This window comes from Fundulus heteroclitus, chromosome 13 (genome assembly GCF_011125445.2).
Source record: "Fundulus heteroclitus isolate FHET01 chromosome 13, MU-UCD_Fhet_4.1, whole genome shotgun sequence".
In the NCBI taxonomy this organism is placed as follows: Eukaryota; Metazoa; Chordata; class Actinopteri; order Cyprinodontiformes; family Fundulidae; genus Fundulus; species Fundulus heteroclitus.
Window position 1 is genome coordinate 37,157,412 of NC_046373.1, and position 16,468 is coordinate 37,173,879.

The following is a 16,468-nucleotide window of genomic DNA, read 5'->3' on the forward strand; positions in this document are numbered from 1 at the left end:
ACCCACGCACGCACAGGGAGAACATGCACTGCCATGCAGAAAGACCTGGGATTTTAACCCAGGACCTTCGTGCTCCGAGGCAACGGTGCCTCCCTTCTCAAATTAATATTTTACCATCTTTTGAACATATTGTTCTAAATGATAAGAAGAACGCATCGGAGGACAGAAAAGACAGAAACACTGATTCATTCATGCCAGAATTAATAGAAATATGTTTTTTAAAGGTCGTGTTAACCAGGCTAATTTCCATGGGCTGGTCTGCAGTGATTAAAGTAGTCAGAGGGGTCAGCAGGTGGCGCTGCAGGCTGTTTGGCAGGTGTTTTCAATAAAGGAAGTAGAAACCTGAAGCCAGCGACAATCCGATTTACGTTTACCATTAGGAACCCTTGTTTGACATCCTATTTGTGCTAAAAATGTGTTTTTTTTTAATCACCTGGACCAATTTAATGTAGTTACTTTTCCGTGTTTAGTATCATTTTTGTTTTTAAAGTTAATTTCTTATAATAAAACTTATGTAACTGAAAGTTTTTCTTTTTGATTTGAGTAGATACTTGGTGCGTCGTGTTGTTTATAGGAAATATGTCATGTTTCACATTTATTGACATTAAAACTTTATCAAACTAAAGCCCCAACAACTTTTAATCTGTTTCAGGGGCTGTTTTTTGGGATAACACTTAAAATAATATAAATGACACACAAGGAAATGGTGTTTAAGAAGCACTATAGTGAATATGCTTTAGACAGCAGCAGACTATCGATGCTGAAATTATTATGGAATCTTTTTTTAAATATAAGAAATTATAGTGTACCACTATTTCTACAGCCTCTACCTTTCAACTGTGTTCAGGTTTGTTGCCCAGTTGTTTTCAGTCCATTTCCAATAAAAACCATGAAAGAAAAAAGCAAGCAAAGGTAATAGGGAGCAGAAGAATGTAGAAGAGCTCAGCTATAAATGCATAAAAACACTTTGAACATCCTTGAAAAAGTGGTGATAGCAAAGTATGCAGCAGTACTTTGGGTTCATGAAGTCTTTCAGTCGGTAGAAATGTTTTACAGGTGCAGAAGCTTGGAGACAGACCACTTTTTTTAAGCTCTGCCATGGCAACATTCAGAAAGGCTGTATCCTTTCTGCTCCAATTCTGACCAGCATTATTATTCTGATATGTGCAGGCGTCAACAATACCTTTTCTGTGAACAACCCTGTCACCAGAATATATTATGTCATTGGTGAGGCAGAAAGTGACTGCTAGTCTCACTTTTTTACACATAATGGTGTTTTCCCAGTGAAGGTTTAACTCCTTTGGGTTTGGCCCTAAAAAGTTGCTTCCCATCACATGGATGGAAGGCAAGTTGAAATACTCAGAAAATAGCTGAATTGAAACTTTATCTCCTTTACTTTGGACACAGAGAAAAACTGAGTGGTAGGGTGAGCTAATTATTACACATTAAGAAGGAATGTTTGGCAAGAATGGTCATCAAACGATTGTATAAAGTTGCAGTGGTCTGGCTGTTGAAGCATAACTTGATTAAACTGATAAGTGGTTATGGGGTACAATTGCAGGCCTGATCTGCTGCGCTCTGAGGCGTCGGCCCCAGTTTGTTCTGGAAATCTGTAAAAAATGTTAAATTATTTCACTCACACGAGGAGAGTCTTTAACCATGATTGAGAAACTTGAAGGTCAATCATTACTGAGGCACGAAGACGACGTATAAATCCTCCAAACAGACAGACGGCCGTCCGTCCAGCACCAAACCGATGACCTCTGCTCCATCAGACACTCCGTCCCTGAAAACTGTCCTCAGTAGCGCCGACCCGTTAGGGACCGGAAAGAACAAACAGAGCAAACAGGCGAGGCATGACTGAATAACCAGAGACGTCTGGGACGCTCTGGTTCCAGTACAAAACGCTGGAGTCCAGGTCTGGAGGTTCTCTGAAGTCAGGACAGACACGCCGTCATGGAGGAATGAGGATGCAGACGGAGATAAAAACAGATTAGTGATAAACCAGAGGAAAGTCAGACAGAAGGAAAAGCAGAAATCCATCAGAGACACGTTTTAATTGAATTTACCCAATGAGCCGCTGTGGAAATCTGCGCCTCTGGATCCTGGGCTTGGTTCTCCTGCTCTGCTTCATCCGGTCTGAGGAACGCCGTCTGAAGTCAGATCACCATGAACACAGCGGGGGACACAGCAACATGTCCGCAAGCACCGGCGTCCCCATCGTCTCCTTCAAATGGCACCATGTGGAGCCCCCTTACCTCATTGCATTATGGGTGTTGGTGTCTTTCTTGGGCAAACTCGGTAAGTAACGTGTGAAGCTGAAAAGTAGGAATGTGATTCAGTCTAAAATGTTATTTTACTTAAAAAATAACTTAAAACAGTTTTCATTTATTTTGTTTGCTTTTTATAAATAGGAAAATAATCCCTCATTAACATAAAAAGCCAGAATAAAATTGTTTTCCATATGAACAATCTGCTTTTAATTAGACATTCATAAAATATGTTGTTTAGCTCATAAATAAATAATCCAGAATAAAATTCACGAGGACGGCTTTCTTTAATGAGATGGAGTACGAGAGATTTATCTCCTCATATTTAACTTTTCTTCCAATCTTTCAACGTTTTCTGGATCAGCGGTTCTTCAGGTTTCCTGAAGTTCTTTTAAAGTTTTTCTTTCTCACCTTTCAGTCCAGATTTTAACAGGAAGGTTTTGTATTTTATAACAAGCTTCAGTGACACCTTGCAAAAGGAAACCTTTCCTATGTCCTTTTGCTGGTTAATTATAAATCAGGACAAAGTGATGCTTTCTCAGACCAACAGTTGATCATTTGCACATTTTGCAACCTTTCAATATATGTTCATTCATGCTTCAGTTACAGTACAAACTTAAAGTAAATCACTCCTCTAATGCTGCTTTTAGTTGTTTTTCATCCAAACTTCCTGCGTCTTGTGGAGCAAATGGAAAATGTCTCTTTTGAAAGGTCAAACGCAACACAGGAAGCAGAAATAAAGAAAGCTGTATAATTTAGCTCATAGTTTATACGAGCTAAATTATCTATTATATATTGTCTCAGCTGCCGGAGAAAATCACATAAAAAAACATAATTACATCTTGTTTGGTTTATTTATTTTCTTTTTATTTTGTTAACTTGTTCTTTTTTTATTTTTGTTAGGAATTTGTTTATTTATACATCTTTTGGTTCTTGATTTAACCAGTTTTTTTTTATTTTGTTGATTATTTAAAAATATTGTCCACTTGTTTAATTTTGAATTATCAAATAAATGTCAAAATAATTTCTACAGTCATGATGCTGTCACCACCTTGTTTCACCATGATGCTGTGATCAGAGGCTAGTTTTCCTCCACAAAGTGTTTTAAATGTAGCCCAAACGGTCCAGAATCGCCTCCTCTGATCAGAGAACCTTCTCCTCCTTTGTTGTTTGTTACAAACAGCAAACAGGACTTCTAGCTTTCTTTTAACAATTACTTTCTTCCTGCTGATCTTCCATAAAAGTCAGTTGTCCCATGGATTGATTATTCCACCTGAGCTGCTGGTCTCTGCAGCTCCTCCAGAGCCACCATGGTCCTCCTGCTTCTCTGATCAATGCTCTCCTGGTCCAGCCTGTCAGTCCAGGTGGACGTCCATGTCCTGGTAGGTCTGCAGGTGGTCCATCCTCTCTCCAGGTCCACATGATGATCAGAACTCTGGGATGTTGGGTGAAAATATGATTAAAATAGTTTTTTTCAAGCCCCAGGGAAGGAAACACCCCACTTGATCTTTTTAAAAAATGGAAAATCAGCCTTTTGTTCCAGGCACTGCACAGCGGCTCCTCATCGAGACAGGAAAAAAAACTTGTTACTTGGTGCTAACAAGGTTTAATGTTTGGAGAAACTTCAGCTAATGTTTATGTGTTAAGTCTGGAGGTAGCAGTGTTGGTGTAAAGTTCTGTACGTGTGGATTTTGTTGTTTTAAAGATATTAAGTCAAAGGATAAAACATTAATTAACAATAATAAATAGTAAAATGTTTATATTTGTATTTACCAAAATGTCTGTTGTATATAGATGATAGGATTTGGTAAAACGTTGTTATCGTTAACAGCTGAGACTATTTGAGGCTGCTATGTGACATCATGTGTGATCCATGGATGTAACTGTAGGAAGGGTTCGCATTAATTTGGTCAACATGACATTAATTGTTTAGGAAGTAGCGGCAAATGTGGACAAATGAACAATTATGGCGTCCACCATCCTCTGCCTCCACCTTCATCTCCACCGTTAATCCAGCCGCTGAAGGTCGCCTCGTTACAGACGGTCTCACTGCAAAAACAGATCTAAAAATAAGAAATATGTTCTTAAAATTAGTGTATTTATCCTTGATTTGAAGTAGATAAGACTATTTGCCAATGGAACGAGTATTTTGACCCCTAAAATAAGATATTTAGACATCCTGCACTTGAAATAAGATGATGAAGATTAATTGTTCCTATTTTAAGTGCCAACATCTTATTCCATTGGCAAATCATCTTATTTACCTGTTCAAATCAAGGACAAATACATTCATTTTAAAGAATATTTTACTTATTTCTAGTTCCGTTTTCGCAGTGCTGAAATCTGTCCTGAAATTAGAAATTAAAAGACAGAGGATTTGCATAATTAGCACTTTAACAATCAGCCAGGTAATTATTATGTTCTGTTTGCTGTGAGGTGAAGGAGTTGAGATAAAACTGATCCCAAACACCTGGGTTATGTACTGATTTATGCTCAGGGATTATTGAGAATAAATAGCGTGAATGAAGCTAAATCCATAAAACCAAGGCCATGTGAACTAAAGAGATAATCAGATGTTTCTGCTGAGACCAAAATAGCTCCAAAGACAAGCTTTAAAAACCGTGTTGTGCTTTTATTTATAACATCCCAGCAGCAGCAGAGGAAATGTCTGATGTAAAGTAAATCGTCTCCTGTGTGTTCCTCCTCCAGTCATCGAGGCCAACCACCATGTGACCGCCTACATCCCAGAGAGCGCGCTGCTCATCTGCTTCGGCTTCATCCTGGGCGGCATGATCTGGGGCGCAGACAAGGTCCAGACCTTCAAGCTCACCCCAACCGTCTTCTTCTTCTACCTGCTGCCCCAAATCATCCTGGACTCGGGCTACGCCATGCCAAACAAGCTCTTCTTCACCAACATGGGGGGCATCCTGATTCACGCCATCATCGGGACCTGCTGGAACGCCGCCACGCTGGGCCTGTCGCTGTGGGGGTGTCACAAGGGCGGAGCCATGGGTAACTGGGCCTCTTTAACCGCATTTCACACACAGAGGGGGGGGGGGGGGTCCTAGGTAGTTCTAGTTTCTGTTGGGTCAGCAGGTAAATGGCGAGATAAATTACAACATGGCTTGTAGCTGCACAGGAACGCAGAAGTCCCCCAGAGACAAATAACCCCAAAAAACCAAACAACAGGTTCCCAGGCTCTGTGTGTATTCTGGTAATTAGATTCTCTCATTAGAAAATACAAAAAACAGGAAGTTATTTGTTTTTTTTGTTTTTTGTTTTTTTTAAAACAAGATTGAATATGAGCTGTTTTTATTTATTTTTGTGGTCAAAAAACATTTAATAAGGAAAAAAAATCATCCTTTTTTTATTTATTTTAAAATTAAAACACTGAAAACCATATTTAAAACTAAATTAGCTATTTTTGGCTCAGATTTCCATTATTCTATGAGCATGTATCTAATTCTCCGACAATCATATATTTTGTCTCTAGGGGGCGCTGTTTCTGGTGTAGCTAAAGCTCAGCTCTTTTCTTTAGCGTGTGCTGATGAATTTTTAGGCCCTGTGCAAACAATGTTTTGTTGGTTAAAGGAAGGTTTTGTGGCGTTTCTACCATTCACCAGTCCACACTGGTTTCTTTGAAAACGATACGATTTGACGACGGCTAAGTTCTCTGCACATGACATCAATCCATTAAAAAGACGATTGTTTTTCTCTTATTACAGTTACATGGCGACGTTTTATTCACAATCAACACACGTCAAGCTGGTCGAAATGCTAAAAACAGTGTGATTTTCCTGCCACGCCACTAGGGGGCAGTATGTTCATTTAAAGCCTGGGTCATACTACGCATGTCCCGAGGCGTCGGCGTACCAGCAGATTCCTCCTGTCTTCCAGAGATGGAGAGGCTTTCATTTTAAATTTAGCTTAGAGAAGTTTACTGCATAAAAAAATGCTTAAAAGCTTCTATATATTTAAGCCATTCATTTCCCTTTGAAATAAATTTGATTCATTTTGTATGTTTTTTCAAGCCGTTCAGTTTTCTCTGTCCTCTATTATGTTTTGTTTTAAACAATTACATCACAATATTTGGTGCAGAGCTGCAAAACAAGGTCTTGAACTTCCAGCCAACCAGTTTAGCAAATTCGCCATTTTAATTTTTTTCCCTGTAATTTTGTAATCCAAGCTGAAGGATGCAGAAGCTACACGTGGATCAGTGGAGTATGAAGTGTCTCCTTTAGATTTAAAGAGACGAGTTGTTCTCAGATCTCAGCACAGGGACAAAAAGGGGGAAGATTGGGGTAAAATAATGAGGAGTTCAGAGCAAAGGTTTGTAGTTCTACTTTATATAGACCACAAGTGAATGATTTCAATGTAAAAAGGAAATACCCAAAAGCATATGTCCCCTGTATTATGAAACAGATTTTTCAGAAATATAAAAATACATCTTTAGAAAATAAAATAACCAAAATACAAAAAGTAACAAAAATAGAGAAACTATATATGATTTTATTACGTGTTTAGGATTTATTTCATCAACATGTGGACTCATTTATTCAAATATTCCTGTGTTACAGTTTTAGAAATATTGTTAGTCAATAAATGCTCCGATGTTTCATGTAAAACCTTAAACATTAATGTCGTTCCCTGACCTTGGTCTTGCAGGAGACATTGACATCGGGTTGCTGCAGTACCTCCTGTTCGGCAGTCTGTTGGCCGCTGTTGACCCGGTGGCCGTCATCGCCGTCTTCGAGCAGGTCCACGTGAACGAGGTCCTCTTCATCATGGTGTTCGGAGAGTCGCTGCTCAACGACGGAGTCACCGTGGTTCGTATTCAGTTTTCCAGCGTCGTTGTAGAACAGCGTTGACATATGGTGCATTCCTTTTACCTCAGACGTTGGGAGAAACGAGTCACAGATTACGTTATATCTGCCCTTTTTGCGTTTCAGTTTCTCTTGTTGGACAGCAGGAAAAAAACATGGACGCCTGCACTGTTGTTAAAACACACACAATGACAATAACACTGTTCTAGGAAATGATGTGCAAATAAACAGCTGAAACATGACGTCTGACGAACACTGAAAGGCCGCACCTGTGCCACCGACTAAATGTTATAAAGAGAATAGGGAGCTGCTACAAACAGTCAAACTATGAGGTTTTACTCAAGTCAATGTTGCTACGAGTGGCAGCCATCATGAATACAGAAGTCGAGGACCATCATGCTGCACCAAGTTTCCGACTCATAATACCGATTATTGGCCGTTTCAGTTAAATTCTCTGACCCGGAGGTCGAGAGTTAAAATACCGAGGACAAATGGAGCGCACTTTAAGCTTCATTTATTTTTGTCCTTCATCCAGACACAAAGACGTTAAGGTGGCTCAGAGATTTTATGTAAACTTTGGCAGCTTTTTTAATTAGATTCAGCAAATGGACCCAATCTTTGGAAAACCTGGAATTTTAAATAAAGGTTTATACATGCTGAGTTTCTTCTCTAGGAGGGATTTTGAAAGAATTAAATGAGATGATGTGCAAGGTTTTAAATTTTGCCTTTTCAAACCACACGTAATAAAGAATTTAACTTCCCTGGCAGAAAACAGGAATATTTAAAGATCAATCAAAGAGTTTCTTCCTCGCTGTAGTTTCTAACTCTGCAAACCAACGTTCACCTGCTGTTTTCCCGTCGTTCCAGGTGCTCTTCAACGTGTTTGATGCCTTTGTGTCTCTAGGAGGAGGTGCAATCGACGCTAAGGAGATCGTTAAAGGAATAAGTGAGACTTTTAATGAGATTTTAACTAGAAATGATCTGCCCGGTGGATTCTGTTCATCTGGAGAATCTGAACTTCCTCTCTTTTTCTCAACAGTCTCCTTCTTCGTGGTGGCGTTTGGCGGTGCCCTCGTAGGCTTCGTGTTCGGCTTGCTGATCTCACTGTTGACCAGATGCACTAAAAACATCCAGATCATTGAGCCGGGCTTCATCTTCGTCCTGGGATACTTGGCCTACCTCACGGCAGAGATGCTCTCGCTGTCTGCCATCCTTTCGTAAGTAGTCCACAGTTGGAAATCCAGTTTTTATTGGTATAATTTGGTTCAGAGTGCATCCTGAAGGATAGACTCACAGATCAGCCTGGCACTGTAACTTGGCTGAAAGAGATCCGGTTTAGACCCAAACCTGCGCACCTGATGCTCAAGAGTTTAGTTTCTCTGACTGTTTGTGTCTGTTGTGAAGGATTTTGTTCTGCGGTATGTGCTGTCAGAAGTACATCAACTCCAACATGGACGAACGCTCAGTCCAAACCGTACGTTCCGCCTTGAAGGTTTTTGCCAACGGATCTGAAACCATCATCTTCGTCTTCCTCGGCATCTCTGCCATCGACAAGAGCATCTGGGTGTGGAACACGGGCTTCATCCTCCTCACGCTCTTCTTCATCTTGGTGTACAGGTTCATCGGTGAGAGTTTTCAGCCCTAGTCCTCATGGCTGAGAGGAAAATCAAAGATCTCGGAGCTGACGCTCCATGTTTGTGTTTCAGGTGTGTTTGTCCTCACCTGGATGATGAACAGGTTCAGACTGGTCCCGATAAGTCTTGTTGATCAGGTGATCATGGGCTACGGTGGCCTACGAGGGGCCGTGGCTTATGGGCTGGCAGTGTTGCTGGATGAGACAAGGATAAAGGAGAAGAACCTGATGATATCCACAACCCTCATCGTTGTTTATTTCACTGTAATTTTTCAGGTAAGCGTTCAGAGTTTTGTGTTTGGTTGTTTCCACTTTAACGAGGTGACCCTTTAAGCCGTGATTTATTAAGCCAATCATATTCTTTCCTCTCACACACATCTTCTCCTTCATCTGTTTGATCCATTCAGTCAGCCACACAGGAAGCTCTTAAAGAACAATTAGTTCTTGAGCAAGTAAATACAAATGTGGTAAAAATGTCTAAAAAGAATCATACAGTTTACGAGATTAGAGAGCTTCTCTTTTTCAACGGCGACACAAATTATATACAAAAATTGTGCAAAGGGTACTATTTATATTTAAAATACAAAATAATAACCCGTTAATTAAAGCTAGCTAAATGTTCCAGAAGTTTCCCCTGGTCCCTTTTTGAATAACTACACATGATGTTCCGCTCCTCAAGGGGACCGTGTGAAAAAAAATCTCCTAAATCCTCTCTGGTCTTATTTCTTTCTACTGAGGCCTTCTTCTTCTTCTCATAAACTTGTATGTGGTTCGCTTTTTGTGACTCTCAGCCATGTTCAAAGTCTACGGTGAGCGCAGCGGAGCTACAATAAATGGCTAACCGCTAAGCTAACCGCTAAGCTAACCACTAAGCTAACCGCTAAGCTAACCGCTAAGCTAACCAGATACATAAACACTGAAGTGTGCATGCACAGCCAGCAAGCGCAAACTAACAAGGAACGAGCATAAGGTGAGATTGGTGTTACCTTATTGCGTCAGAATAATTGACAATAGATAAGTTAATACCCTGGAACTTGAGGGACAGAGAATGAAAGCAGGAAACTATGACAAACTGGGGATTGGGGTCTTTACAGATCTGCAGCTCCCACAGACATAATTTTTTTTTAACTTTCTTCATGAATACATAATGTATTTACTACTTGGATGGAAGGATCATTTTATCCACTATAACAAAAAGTGTTTCTGCTAAGGATTACAAATATAGCTTTAAGGAGACAATAGGTTTTAACAATGGCCGACTGTTGAGGTTTAAAAAAAAATATATATATATATATATATAAAGAAATTAAAACGTTTATTTTACTAGTGCAAACTGACAGTAGCAGCGGTAAAAATGTTGTGCACGGTTAAACCAGAACATTATCAGTCTGTATAATATGATTGAACTTGACTTTATAAAGTGCCTTGAGATGACATGTTTCATGATTTGGCGCTATATAAATAAAATTGAATTGAATTTAATTGAATTCATCATGTTGATGGATTAGGTTTCTGCATGTGGGAGTTCAGGATGGCGATGGCTCTCAGGAAGAAACTTTCGGTCTGTTTGTTGATGCTCTGGTGCATCTTTAGCGCCTCCTACAGGGCAACAGTACAAACAGCTGAGAACCGCCATGTGCAGCAATACAACGTCTCACTGAACAGTTTAGAAAATCCAACTCAATCAGTGGGCCAAAAAAAAGATGTAACTGAAATATTTTTTGATTTTACAATTTATTTTTTAGTCTCTAAATGTCTATAGATTTTTGTTTTAAGGTTTTCTTTTACTGGGATGTCAATAAGACGTCCCCTGGAGGCCCATTTTTCTTAGCCCCTCTTCAAAGCAAGACGGATGCTTTTCCCCTCTGAATTAAAGCACATTTCTCAAAATAGTTTGTGTAATTTTGTTACTGCAAGAACAAAAGAAGTTGACAAAATATTACGGTTTGTGCAAGGCAGTTGGTATGCGGATATTTTGCATAAATGATGGCGTAAGTGGACGCCTAATGGACTTAGTCACTCTATTCTCTTACGATCTGGTGTATTTCTGGCTGACCTGCAGGGTATAACGATGAAACCTTTGGTTCAGTGGCTGAAAGTGAAGAGAGCGGCCCTCGTTGAGCTGTCACTCATAGAAAAAGTGCAGAACAAGGTAAATATCTGAACTAAACACAGCTCACTCTGAGCTACAAGCCCCTGAGACATCATTTGTTCTGCTTCAGGTATTTGATCACGCGCTGATTGCTATTGAGGACATCTCAGGACAAATCGGACACAACTACATGCGGGACAAGTGAGTACAGGAGTCCACCTTGCTTAAAACCCTCATCAGGCTCAGGGGTTACAGCTGCTTCCTGTCTGAAGGTGGAGGAACTTCGAGGAGAAGTGGATGTCATGGTTTTTGTTGAAGTCGTCAGCGAGAAAGAAGCAGGACCGCCTCTTCAACGTCTTCCACGAGCTGAACCTGCAGGACGCCATGGAGTACGTGACCGAGGTAAGGAGCTCACTCCGTCCTCTGCTTAACGCCAGGCTGCAGACGCTGGAACGTCATCCTGCTCTTGTGTTGCTTCAGGGCGAGCGCAGAGGATCCCTGGATTTCATCCGCAATGAAAACGCATTTGTTGACTTCAAGAAGAAGTTTGATGAGGACTTTGCAGAAGCCATGCCCGACATCATGGCTGATATGGCTCCTGATGAGGCTGGAGCTTCAGCAATGAGGTGAGAGAACGTTTTAATACGATAATTATTGTTTCTTTAGGTTTTCCTTCTAAAGCACCAGATGCTGTGGATGAACGGTTCACCAGAGACTCTGAAGGACTTTCTAAGTTGGTCTTTGGCTTCTTTTTCACCCGTTTTCAGAGGAATAAGGTTTGATTCCTCGTTGAGCGAAATTCATCAACTCAGCGTTACTAAACAATCAGAAAATCTCCTAAACTCCTACACTGCAAAAAGGGAACTAAAAGTAAGTCAAATGATCTTGAAATTAGTGTTCTTGTCCTTGATTTGAGCAATTAAACAAGATTATCTGCCAATGGAATTAGTATTTTACTCCTAAAATAAGATAATTAGACATATTCACTTAAACTAAGATGATGGAAATGAGTTGTTCCTATTTTAAGTGCAGAAACCTTATTCCATTGACAGATAATCTTGTTTAGCTGCTCAAATCAAGGACAAGAACACTAATTTCAAGAACATTTGACTTACTTTTAGTTCTCTTTTTGCACTGTAAAAGCTGTTTCTGCTGATCTACTGTGTCTGGTTTCTTCCAAACATTGTTCTGTCCATCATGTTCCAACATATCAGCCCCTAACAGCTGCAGTGGTCTACTTTTTTCATACTTGAAGTGGGATTTTAATTATTTTAGAACGTGGTTAAGGCCAGATTGTTTTTAGTATGTCCTCATATATGCTCAACCCCTAGACTTAAAACGAGGGTGTGCTTTCTTTTTTTTATCATGAATGCACGTGTTTTAAACGTAAATAAAGAGTAATGCTCACATATTGTTAAACAGAATTTGCTTTTCTTCCTGAAAACAGACATAAATGATCCCAGTAAAGATCCAGTTTGACGGCTGTAACGTTGTTTTCCTCTACAGAGGAGACCCGGTACCATCAGTCAGTTTGGAGATGCATGAGCAGAACCTGAGAGGACTTCGGCAAGCAGAGGAGATCAACGCCCACCACCTCCTGGAGCAGCATCTCTACAAAGGCAGGAAGCAGGTGAGCTTTTCCAGCCGGCTGGAGCTGCACCCTCAAACACAGACGTAGCTGTCAGATTTGATCTGTCCTCACATCCGCTCGTTTCCTGGCCTGCAGCACCGTCACAAGTTCAGCCGCAGCCACTTCAGCATCAACCAGGATGAAAATGAGGTCCAGGAGATCTTCCAGAGGACCATGAGGAGTCGTCTGGAGTCCTTTAAGTCTGGAAAGATGGGCGTCGCTCCACCGAAGACCATCACGAAGCACACAAAGAGAGAGCAGCAGCCCAAGGTCTGAGCTTTTCAGTGTTTTCTGAGAACTTTCTACTGAAAAACTCTCCAAGGCGAGGTTTCCTAACCGCTCCTCATCCATTAAATCCCTTTCAAATAACGAGAAACCAAGGAGTAGCTAACTGTAGCCCCATCAACCAGCTTTGTCTTGTTATTTGTTATTTTGTTTTGTAATGTCCATGAGACAGAGCTCCAGCTGCAGGACAAGCCGTCCTGCATCACCCAGCAGTAATTAAACGATTGATCCCATTTTATGTGCAAAAAATAGTCTAACTGGATAAAGTGCAATGAGAAAAAAGTATATATACATATATATATAGATAGATAGATAGATAGATAGATAGATAGATAGATAGATAGATAGATAGATAGATAGATAGATAGATAGATAGATAGATAGATAGATAGATAGATAGATAGATAAATAGATAGATAGATAGATAGATAGATAGATAGATAGATAGATAGATGCATCAGTATATTTCAGTATATTTACCAATATTTCACCGTGTTCTTTGGAAAATGAAAGCCTTGACTAAATTCTGTCTCCATTGCAGATGCCGAATGGAAAGAATAGAAGCTACTACTCTGGTGACGAAGGTCAGTATCTAGAAAAGTAGCTCCACCATCTGTGAGTCGTAACAGTTTAAGTTCCAGGATCTAAAAAGCCAGAAACAGCCTGATAAAAACTGAAGATGTTTGCTGCTGTTAACACAATGCCAGAATGGAAGGATAACAGCAATAACCTTAGAAAAACAACTGCTGCGCTTCGACTTGCCAGCAGGACTCCAGTTTCCCATGATGCATCTGGATCAACCCAGACTTCTTGTTTGAACAGAGGAAACCAAAGTGGGAATGTTTTGTTCCTGGGCGTCTTTGTGGAGGTCTAACACACCTGAACCCGTCCAGTTGTCTCCAGCGTAAAGGTGGAAGTGTCCTGGTGTCTGGGAGGGGGACGTCCGGCCGGAGCGACGGACAGGGATGATGGAAGAGGAGCTCATGGGGGGTTCTAGCTGTTAGGGATCACACTTCTCAGCCATTTGGGGAGAACCTGGGCAATAAACCCGTTATGTTGAATTTAGATATATTTTTTGGAAAATCTGGATTTTCTTTTGCCAGTGCACACCTGGGGCTTCCATGAAGACAACAGCAGCGACACTGAATATATGTTTAGAGAAACATGTTGTAAAGAGGCACTTTAACTCATTCACTTTTTTCTAAGTTAGTTTGAGGTTAAACCAGTGAAGTGAAGCCTGTTCTCAGCTCATTGTCTAAAACCACCAGCAGCAAACATTTAGTGATATTTTCATTGTTTACAACGGCAGGGCGGCCATCTTGTTTTACACTTTGAATTCAGGTTTAACTCCCAGATTAATTTTGTAACATAAAAGCAAGTTTTTTTTAAATAATTTAAAAAAAATTCTTTAATTTCTTTTTGTGAAGCAAAAAGGAGGCAAAATATCGACGAATGGGATTTGGTATGATAAAGTAGCAGATTGTTTTTTAGGCCATATGGCCTGGAGAATCTCAGCTGGGGTTCTAGATGGGAGTCCAACTGGACCTGGACCTGTGATTCAGGAGGTAGAACGTGGGTTCTGGCCCGGCCGATGGATTTTCCCCCAAATAACTCAGAGAAGATTTACTTCTTCATTTTAATTAAAGTTTTACACTTTTAAAACATCTTCACCTTTTTTTTCCTTCAGATTTTGAGTTTTCAGAGGGAGACAGCGCTTCGGGCTACGACGCTTCCTTCCCCACCAGAGTCAGCTACAGAACCGGAGGTAGATCATCATCAACACCTCTGCCTCTACGGGTCAAACCCAGCCGGCTCTGATCCGCTTCCTGTGTTTCTCCTGCAGCCGGAATCGAGAACCCGGCCTTCATGCCGGACGTGGACCCGTCGTCGCCCATGCACATCCCTCCGTGGCTGGCGGACGCCGAGCTGGAGGTGAGTCCGGTGGCTCCGTCAGAACGAGCCCAGGTGAGGCTGCCGTGGATGCCGGGACACCTGCAACGCCTGTCCTCCCTGCGGACCAGCACTCGATCCGGTGACTCCGTCCAGGAGGGCGATGAGCAGCTGCCCCCGCCGCCGCCCCCGCCGCCTCGCCATGACAGAGACGACAATCACCTGTAGCTCCACCTGATGAGGCCGGACTGCCAGAGACAGAAACTGACCTCAGACAGGGCGGCTTTTCCAGGATGCCAACCACAGAATCAGCTCCTGGTTTTCCAAATCTACATCTTCTTTATATTTCTGTTCATCAAAGAACATCGTCTGTTACTCTAAACATCTCTGGTTCAGCTCAGACCCACAAACGGTGCTTTTCAAGTTCCCCATCCCTGAATGTGATGTAGAAACTTTTTAAAAAGGATGTTAGGGATCATAAGGAGGGGGGTTTGTAACTAGAGGGACATAAAATCAAATCTATGATCTGACTTTGTGTGTTTTATTATTTTTCTCAGAGCTTAATATAAAACTGCTGTAAAAATGTCTCATGTATGATAATTAAACATGTATTTATTCAAGGTTTGTAAAGTCAGATGTTGCAGAGGACGGCGCTTAAGATTTAATGCATCTGTGAATTTGTTCTGACTGCTTGGGAAAACAAGCTTTAGAAATAAAACCAGAGAAATTTTTGGCTTTGATGGAGTTTATTTCAAACATGAAAGTGAGAACCAACAGCGCTAACACACGTCTTTATCTTTCTAACGTCTTTCCCACGTTAACCATAAAGGATCTGATGAAAAAATGTGTTATTAGTTCTAATGTCATGGAGAGGAAAACACCGTTTTGATCCAGTTACTCCATTTAAACAAGTCTTTCCCCTTCAGTCGGACTCGGGGAGGCGGGGTTAACATTATGCTCTCGCACCACATTTGGCGTCAGAAGTGGGATCTGTGAACCACCATCTGAATGGTTGGGGATTCCACGTTTGTCCGGCTGAAGTCGTCTCAGGTCTCGCAGATTTAAGGACAACAAAGTCCACCAGCTGGTTTTTCTTGCCTTTTTCCACAGGAACCCAATGAAAGTTGGTAAAAGTTTTGTCTTATCTGGGTATTCATCACTTCTACAGCTCTGAAGGTAAAAAAAAAAAAGTCAGAGACAACATTGGGGATTTTGAACCGACACTTAAAGGACATAGAAGATGTGTCCCCCGTCCTCAGATAAACGGTGGTGTGAAACTGGAGCTCAGAGGAACCAAAACCTTCATGACCTTTGGTGCCTCCAGTGTCATGAAGCTCCCTTCATAAAACACCTGAAGCTGCAACGTGCAGAGACCTTCTGGCCGTCAACATCAGCTGAAAGGTTGACCTGTGGATGGTTAAGCAGCACCAACAGGTGAAGGCGTGTTGCTCCTCCCACCTGAGCTGTGGGTCTCTGCAGCTCCTCCAGAGCCACCATGGTCCTCCTGCTTCTCTGATCAATGCTCTCCTGGTCCAGCCTGTCAGTCCAGGTGGACGTCCATGTCCTGGTAGGTCTGCAGGTGGTCCATCCTCTCTCCAGGTCCACATGATGATCAGAACTCTGGGAGGTTCTGTAGAACCTGACCAGCTGTAAACTGGACCAGAACTTCCTCCCTGACCCGTCTGCTGGGTTCCCTGGTCTCTATGATGCTGGAGGTTCTCTAAAGAACCTCTGAGGCCAGAACCAGAACCAGAACCACTGCCATTCCTGATTAGGGGAACTTCTGTAGGCCAGAGTGTTGATTTTTATTGACAGTATCCCAGTAAATGGGGCTAAATAGAAATC

At 41.4% G+C, this 16,468-nt stretch overlaps 1 protein-coding gene across 2 annotated transcripts in view; it reads left to right on the top strand.

Annotated features, from left to right (window-relative positions):
• The window catches only part of LOC105916920 (sodium/hydrogen exchanger 3), a 23,839-nt gene extending 8,481 nt beyond the window's left edge, over window positions 1-15,358 (top strand). Inside the window, exons 1-16 of one of the 2 annotated variants that reach the window (XM_021310055.2) lie at window positions 1,925-2,301; window positions 4,980-5,282; window positions 6,936-7,096; window positions 7,961-8,039; window positions 8,133-8,310; window positions 8,498-8,718; window positions 8,800-9,002; window positions 10,789-10,878; window positions 10,949-11,019; window positions 11,091-11,220; window positions 11,299-11,444; window positions 12,325-12,448; window positions 12,545-12,718; window positions 13,275-13,317; window positions 14,421-14,498; window positions 14,577-15,358. In XM_021310055.2, coding sequence (XP_021165730.2) covers window positions 2,073-2,301; window positions 4,980-5,282; window positions 6,936-7,096; window positions 7,961-8,039; window positions 8,133-8,310; window positions 8,498-8,718; window positions 8,800-9,002; window positions 10,789-10,878; window positions 10,949-11,019; window positions 11,091-11,220; window positions 11,299-11,444; window positions 12,325-12,448; window positions 12,545-12,718; window positions 13,275-13,317; window positions 14,421-14,498; window positions 14,577-14,851 — 2,505 coding nt within the window. In that variant the 5' untranslated portion in view covers window positions 1,925-2,072 and the 3' untranslated portion in view covers window positions 14,852-15,358. Of the gene's footprint in view, window positions 1-1,924; window positions 2,302-4,979; window positions 5,283-6,935; window positions 7,097-7,960; window positions 8,040-8,132; window positions 8,311-8,497; window positions 8,719-8,799; window positions 9,003-10,788; window positions 10,879-10,948; window positions 11,020-11,090; window positions 11,221-11,298; window positions 11,445-12,324; window positions 12,449-12,544; window positions 12,719-13,274; window positions 13,318-14,420; window positions 14,499-14,576 lie in introns of those variants that run through there. The other variant, XM_012851574.3, reaches the window with a different exon arrangement.
• Window positions 15,359-16,468: the final 1,110 nt, after the last annotated feature.